The 7,393-nt window shown below is 35.4% G+C and overlaps 2 protein-coding genes across 2 annotated transcripts; one reads left to right on the top strand and one right to left on the bottom strand.

The window, feature by feature from the left end:
- The first annotated feature begins 1,821 nt into the window (after positions 1 to 1,821).
- LOC101888202 (uncharacterized) lies at positions 1,822 to 2,349 on the top strand. The gene has a single exon (XM_005186472.3). The coding sequence runs from the start codon at positions 1,822 to 1,824 to the stop codon at positions 2,347 to 2,349; it is 528 nt and encodes a 175-aa protein (XP_005186529.1).
- A 3,265-nt stretch (positions 2,350 to 5,614) lies between these two features.
- On the bottom strand, positions 5,615 to 6,746 carry LOC101901810 (large ribosomal subunit protein eL34). The gene is made up of 3 exons (XM_005186466.4): positions 6,722 to 6,746; positions 6,350 to 6,422; positions 5,615 to 6,198 (listed from the first exon to the last, which is right to left on the bottom strand). The coding sequence occupies exons 2-3, from the start codon at positions 6,412 to 6,414 to the stop codon at positions 5,805 to 5,807; spliced, it is 459 nt and encodes a 152-aa protein (XP_005186523.1). The 5' UTR covers positions 6,415 to 6,422; positions 6,722 to 6,746; the 3' UTR covers positions 5,615 to 5,804.
- Between the last annotated feature and the right edge of the window lie 647 nt (positions 6,747 to 7,393).

The following is a 7,393-nucleotide window of genomic DNA, read 5'->3' as shown; positions in this document are numbered from 1 at the left end:
GGAAAATTGCGAAAATTTTGAATTAAATAAATTTGAAAATCTGGAAAATAAATAAATTTGAAAACTTATAATTAAATAGATATGTAACAAGTGATTTACTAATAGATATATACATGGTACATGGAAGCGACAATTTATACATGGTATAGCTACGACCGTCCAGGCGCTTCCATGTTAGGAAGTAATAGAAAAATGGAAAATTTGAAGAAAATACGACACTAAAGGGATAATTTGACCCCAAGCCTGCTAATTTCAACTTGCTTTTTGGAATTGGACATTCTATAAACGCCATTACACTGTATTTTCCACAAAGACTTCGGCCTTAATGTCTATAAATATCAGTTAACACAGGAACCGAAGCCAGCCGATTATAAGCATTATCTGATTTACTGATTGGGTCCTTGCATGATAAAAAAAACCATAGTTCCAGCGATGGAGACTCATTTGCACATCGATGACTATGTCAACAAGCAGTCTTGTTTCGCAGGTACTAATAAAACTCAAGAATTAAGTTTGACGAGCTTCGTCAGCCTTAATGTATACTTTTTTATGCAATTTATGTTGCCGGTGTTTGCTTCAATGAGCTTACTTTTTCCGAAAATTAAGTTGGATGAACATGATTGGGTACTTGCATGACAATAACCCTGAATTCCAGCGATGGAGATCCATTTGGCCATCAATAACTATATCAACAAGCAGTCTTGTCTCTCGGGTACTCGTACAACCCTGAGTGGCTGTTGAGAAGCCTCTTTAGCCCCAGTGTTTACTTTTTAATGTCATTTATGTTCCGGTGGTGTCATTGAATCTTCGAAAATTAAGTTGGATTAACACCTTTAGTGCATTGGTTGCGCTATTGAGTGATGGTTGCTGATTTATGGTCGGAGTTGGTTGGTGTTGATCTTGACAACGTAAACATGCAAAAAAATACTATACATCCCACTCAGCATCGTCAAAATTGTTCTTTTACATGAAAAGTTTCCGGATAGTGGTATCTCTCGAAGAGGTGATCCTAAGTTGGTTTAGCCCAAGGACAAAGCCTGTTGAAATGGAGCAGTTTGTAAACAAACAAAATGATCGTGTTTACTTGCCAAAGAGGTCAGCTGAAAATGTGCGCCTTCGGTTGGCCACCAGAACTCAAGCGCCGGCCATGGTGATGGTGTGGGCCGCCATAACAGCCGATGGTCGCTTCCCGCTCGTAATAATCGTCCCTAAATGCCGAATATTATGGCGAAAATATTCTGGAGGGTGTATTAAAGCCTTGGGCACGCAAAAATTTTGGTCGCAGACCTTGGAAATTCCAACAGGACTCAGCACCATCGCACTCAGCACGCGCCACCCAAGAGCGGTTACAAAATGAGGTTCCTTGCCAAAGGTGACTAATTCGAACAAATCTAAACTTATCCTAAAATTTAATGCTATTTCCGACATTAAAAAATTAAAAATTATGGCGTTTGACTTTGTTGCAGTTTTATTTTTATCTCACCCTGTATATAAAGGGATGCAGTGTATCAAATAGTCGACCCCGTCCGACTTTTGATCTTTCCTTACTGCTTACATTTATATATGCATATATTGATGGGGTCTCCAACGAAAATTTCGAAATGACAAACCTTACATATCCTCCACTATATAGGGGAGAGTATAACAGAAATGAAACCTCTTGACGGGGATTTACTTACCAACATTCATGTGTACTACTAATACAAACAAAAACCACGTCATTTTCTCAAAAACAATTCCAAGCCGATAAGTTTTATTATTGCCGGTCAGTCTACCCACGCAAAGTGATCAATAAAACGCAATTCTAAATCACAATTCAACATGGATAATAAAGAAATTGAAATTCTGATGATTGGCCTGGATAGTGCCGGCAAAACTAAGCTGCATTATACCCTAAAACAAGGTCATGTTGAAAGCACCATACCCACTTTGGGTTACAATGTCGAAACAATTGAATACCATGGAAATAATTTCACAATTTATGAAATTGGTGGCCTCAATACTGTACGGATTTTAAGAAATTTTTACACTGAAAATAAGTCGGCTGTCATTTATGTCCTTGACGTGGCCGAAAAGGAGCGTTTTGTCGAAGCTAAGGAGGATTTACATAACGTGTTTGAGTGCAATAGCAATTTGAATAATGCAGTTCTATTGGTGTTGGGAAATAAATTAGATTTATGCCCGGAATTCGATCTTAGCAGTTTGGCTGAAGTGCTGCAGTTAGGGGATTTAAAACAGAAATGGAGTGTACATGGAATATCTGCGGTGTCGGACGGTCGTGAAAAACTATGTGAAATATTTGAGATTTTATTGAGAATGTTAAAAGAGAAAGATAATAAAACAGAATAGGTATTGTATTGGTTTGTTAGATACTTTACGGGTTTCCTTGAAAATACTCAAGAAAAACTGGATCTTATAATAATGTAATCAATAATAATAATAAAATCAATCAATAAAAAATTGTTGACAATATTAATTTGGGTCAATTAAAGTAAAAAATTCCTGAAATTTAATGGACGGAATTTTGATTTTTTCCAAATATAAGTTAAACGCATGGTACAATGAAGAGAAGGTAGGTCAACTTTGAAAAAATTGCAAGTATAGAGGTCTACCTGTTTGGCTTGTAATGTCAAAATTAGTATCAAAACAATAAAAAATCAAACAACTTGTTGCATTTATTTGAATAAATAATTGAAAACCGCGATAACTGAATGAAAGGTCAACACTTCTTTCCAAAATCATGTACTATATATCTCTAAAGGATTATTTCACTACAAAAACTCTAGATTTTGTCGATGTATACGTTGAAATAAACATTTTGAAAACATCCGAATTTGAATATTTTTTGAACAATTTTTTTGTTATTGAAAGGAAAACACATACATAAACATATAAAGATGACATATTAAGCCAAGAAAATAAAAAAATTAAAATCATATGGTATCATAGCCCTACCTTGATATCATTGTACCATGGTTAAACGGATAAACATTTTTAAATTTCTTAGGGGACCATGGGCCCAAACATGGAATAAGAATTAGATAGATTAACTTGCGGTCAGAAGAAGCAGGATTGATTAGGATAGGTTGCACCAAACTAATTAAGTACAGTACAAAAATGTACAATATCTGCAAGTAAACCGACACGAAGCCTCAAAATTTTGAACACTTATAAAGATAGAAAAATTCAACAATTTTTTAAAACTTCGCACATTCCATTAGACCTAGTTTAAAAATGGTATATGTCGGTAATTCACCGCATTGGGAACGATTGTGAAAAAATACATATGAAGAAGTGCGAATCTGGACAAAATCGGTCCATATCTTCTAGTAGCTGTCACACAATGTTAAGAAAATCATGACTCCCATTAATGGGACTACCTATTTTTGGCATTTCCCAAAAAAAAAAAAAAAATAAATGTATCTCAAATGAAGGTATTAAAATCTCGCCATGGCAAAAAGCTATGTACATGCCTAAGGCGAAACAAGTATTCGAGTTGGTATAAACTTTGCACATATTTTATTTTCCGGCAAAAATTACAATTCGGCTCATAGTTTCGCTCCATCTATTAATACCAGGAACGTAAGCAGGGCAGCCTTCCACTTGGTTACCTTTCTACAATTTATTGTACATTTCAATGTTTTAGTTGTTTACTAGTTAGGCTGCCGGAAATTTTTTCATAATAAATTGCCGTTTTCGTCTTGAAGGGTAAAATGTTCGTATATCGATCAAATTTCCTGGTGCCACAGACCATAAAAATTACAAATTATAAAAGTGGTATGTTCAGAACAAGAATCTACTAGTTTTGCAATTTTCACCATACAATGGAGGGTATTTTAAATTTGTCAGTTCGTTTACAACAGCTCGAAATATTCGTCGGAGACCCCAAAAAGTACATATATTCCTAATCAGAATAAAATTAAAAGGCGATTTAGCGGTATCCGACGGTCTGTCCATCCGTCTGCCTTATGAAATCACTATAGAGTTCACATTTTTTAACCAGAGCCTTAAAATTGGGCACAAAGGTTTATATTACATGCCCCCATATAACGGTACCTTCCAATCTTCGGCACTTTAACCAATTTCCAACAAAATCAGCTGAAACTTGACATTTGGGGTTCTTGAAAGCTTTGTTTTCTCCTGGTGGAAAATGTTCGATTAAGACCCACTGATTGGTATAGCGTCCATGTAACGGTTCCACCCAATTGATTTTAATTTGTAAACATTTACCGTATTCTCCGGCCGATGTCCCTGGTAGTTGCAGTTTAAAGTGAAACACGTTGGCATCCCGGTACATATATTTGAAATGATTTTTTTACCAAATGTTGGAGGGTTATTAAAAGATCAGTCCGGCTGAACTTTTAAACCCTTAGTCATAGGGCTAGAAAGGGGATATATATTTTGATACGGCCAAAACGTGCCTTCTGGTACCTCACCCACAAAGGGTCACAATTTCCAATACAATATATATGTGTTATAAATATTTCTCTTAACCAGAAATCTAATCAAAATTTATGATTTCGCTTATATTTGAAGATAAATGGTCGATTTCCTTCAAATCTCTCCCATAAAGGCTTAAAAGTTTGAATAAACATAACTCAAGGCTGGGGGTATACATCTGTCATCGACTGATACTATTTTATTTGTTTTCGATATCATAAAGGGAACATCGATTATCTTTGTAAGCATTATTACATTCTGAACCGATTTCGGCTTGTTGGTGTTGAGTTAATGGTCGGATTGGCCTGGAAGTTTTTTTATGTTACGGTACAAAATGACCAACATTATCGTATAACTCCCAAACAGGTTAAATAACGCATAGCTTCGAACGACATCCATATTGTGTGGATATTGAATTCGAACTTTCGGGTCGAATAACCGTTTATTTCCACCATGAAAAATTTTTTCGTCGTAATAAGAGGAATAATACCTACCTGTGATAAAAATTTCAAAATTATCCGAGCATAGCCCCTACACTTGACTTGCTCTTCGACATCTACCAAACTGTACAATTCTTAATGTATTTCGCCGAATTTGTCAAAATCTGTTCTATTTGGCCAAATATTAAGCATTTGTCTATTTCGTTTTCTTTTCAATGTTACAAGAAGACGAAAACTTGAATCACAATATGACTTAGAATATAAAAAAACGCAATTCTGTTACAAAGTGAATGTTGTTGTCAATCCTAGCATTCTACCTTAAGTATATTGAATCGAACATATAAAGTCGGATCTGTTCCGTCAAAATTTTAAATTGCATCGATCAGAAAGGCAAGTACATAAATTAATGTTGATCGAAATTTGCTTGATGTCGGGTGTAAGTATTTGCCCCTGAAATTACGTTCAGATGATACTGACACAAATCAGTATTGATGTTGATAGGATGCTGCTGATAGGTGTGAGGTTCAACGGATTGTGGGAGTATTTTGGTGCAAAACTGGATCTTTTGAAGTTATTGCTCTGCTCTAACTTCTATTATTTGTCCCGAATTGTCTACAGCAAATGATCAACTAGCATTTTAGTCACTCAAACATTTTCCTTCACTTTGTTGTTATCAATTGCACTTTCATTACTTTCCATATCATGATTTCTTATCCAATCCACAACACACATGATTTTCTATTTCTTTTACAAAAACTATTTTCTTTTTGATGTTGATTTTTTATTTTTTGTTGTTATATACGAAACACACGCATCACACTTAAACCAATAATTTCTTTTAAAACATAAGAAATTCCGCCCTTTATGCACGCAACATATCAGGTGGACAGGAGTGGTTAAAATAAAAACTCATCATCCAAGCTTTTACTTCTTGGATTTGCCGGTAGCTTTTTGGGCGGGTTTCTTGGCTGCAGACTTGCCAGCGGTCTTGGTGGCAGCAGATTTAGCGGGCTTCTTTTCAACCGTCTTGGTGGGTTTGACTGGCTTGACAAGACTTTCGCGTTGGCTCTTCAAAGCCTTGACGATCTTTTGTTCTTCGATCAGGAAGGCACGAATGATACGTTCGCGCAAGCAACGGTGGCAGAGGACACCGCCGTAGGTACGGGCGACAGTCTTGAGACGCTTGGACATACGGCTACGTTCGCAAGGGCGAGAGGGTTGGATGCCCTTCAATTTCTCTTTACATTGACCGCACTTTGGGACAGTCTTGTTTTTCTTCACATATTGGTAGACCAAACGACCGCCAGGGGTACGGACACTAAAAACAAGAATTTTCAATAATTAATCAATTTGAATTAAAATACTGCAGGGGAGGTCAAAAAAGAAGCCTTTTGCATAGTGTGGAAGCACACTGAGTTCTTGATTGCCCTCCCCTGGTCCATTCAAATTTATTTGTTTATATTACTTACATACGTCTCCTGTTGGATTTGGTGTTGTAGGACAGACGTCTTCTCAAAGTCAAACGTTGAACCATTTTGTCGGCTATGGACATTCAGGAAAACGTAATCGAAAAACACAATCCATTTCATCAACGGTAATTCCATGGCAGGCAATTGGGCAAGGCGGCAATCAAAACAGGCACATACATTCAATGTTTGTTGTCATTGCATTCAAGTTGTCAAAATATAAAGAAAAACACAAAGAATTTCAATTAGTTTCATTGTTTCACACATTTTCAAATGTCTTTTATTCATAACACTGCACAATGTTCATGATCTATTTCGTTTTATTTTGATTTTTCATGATTTTTTCGACATTCATAAAATTTTTAGTACGCATACCTTCAAGAAAAAAACTAGAAAGGAAGTTGTCGGTATTGCCGTTAAGCGACGAGAAGTTGGCTGCAGCATTTGACAGCTGTCAGTGTCATTTTTTCGTCGAAAGTGGGTAAGGCAGTGCTCACAGAGGTGTAATTTAGTCGAGATTAGGGATTGCGGTACAAGATGGGTTTAATAAAATAATTTATTTATTTAATAATTGGGTTAATTGTTTTACTTTTTTCTATTTGTTTGTGTTGCAATAATAGAAACAGATGCCTTCATATTTTGCCAAAAATATATGAATAGTATAATGATCAAAAATATTAAAAAATTTGTTGGAAAAAAACAAGTGAGACCGCTAGAAAAAGCAAAGTAACACATGGCAAAACATATGCATTTTTCTGACCAATTTCTTTTTAATTCTTAAATTTTTCTTTTTTATTGCAGATGTTATTGCATGCGTTTATAGTACAAAATATATCACTCAAAGATGGAAAAATTTGCAATTTATGTGACTCTAACACGAGGTAGATGCATCATCGCTTGGGAGCATTGATATGTCAATTTTTTTAATGTTTTGTCAAAAATAAGTAGATTTTTATATATTTTCTTATGCGAAGCAAATTGGAGGTTGTTGTAATATGAATTTTTAATTAATTTGTACAAATTTCAATAATTTTTCATTCAACATTT

Source organism: Musca domestica, unplaced genomic scaffold, assembly GCF_030504385.1.
Source record: "Musca domestica strain aabys unplaced genomic scaffold, Musca_domestica.polishedcontigs.V.1.1 34, whole genome shotgun sequence".
Lineage (NCBI taxonomy): Eukaryota > Metazoa > Arthropoda > Insecta > Diptera > Muscidae > Musca > Musca domestica.
The sequence above is the reverse complement of the archived record's forward strand: the minus strand, read 5'-3'. Positions and strand labels throughout refer to the sequence as shown.

Bases quoted from the DNA above. Each gene is read 5' to 3' on its own strand.
- LOC101888202 (XM_005186472.3), top strand. From the start codon at position 1,822: ATGGATAATAAAGAAATTGAAATTCTGATGATTGGCCTGGATAGTGCC.
- LOC101901810 (XM_005186466.4), bottom strand. From the start codon at position 6,414: ATGGTTCAACGTTTGACTTTGAGAAGACGTCTGTCCTACAACACCAAA. The intron at 6,199-6,349 runs GTAAGTAATATA...TCTTGTTTTTAG, and splicing joins AAATCCAACAGGAGACGTAT to TGTCCGTACCCCTGGCGGTC.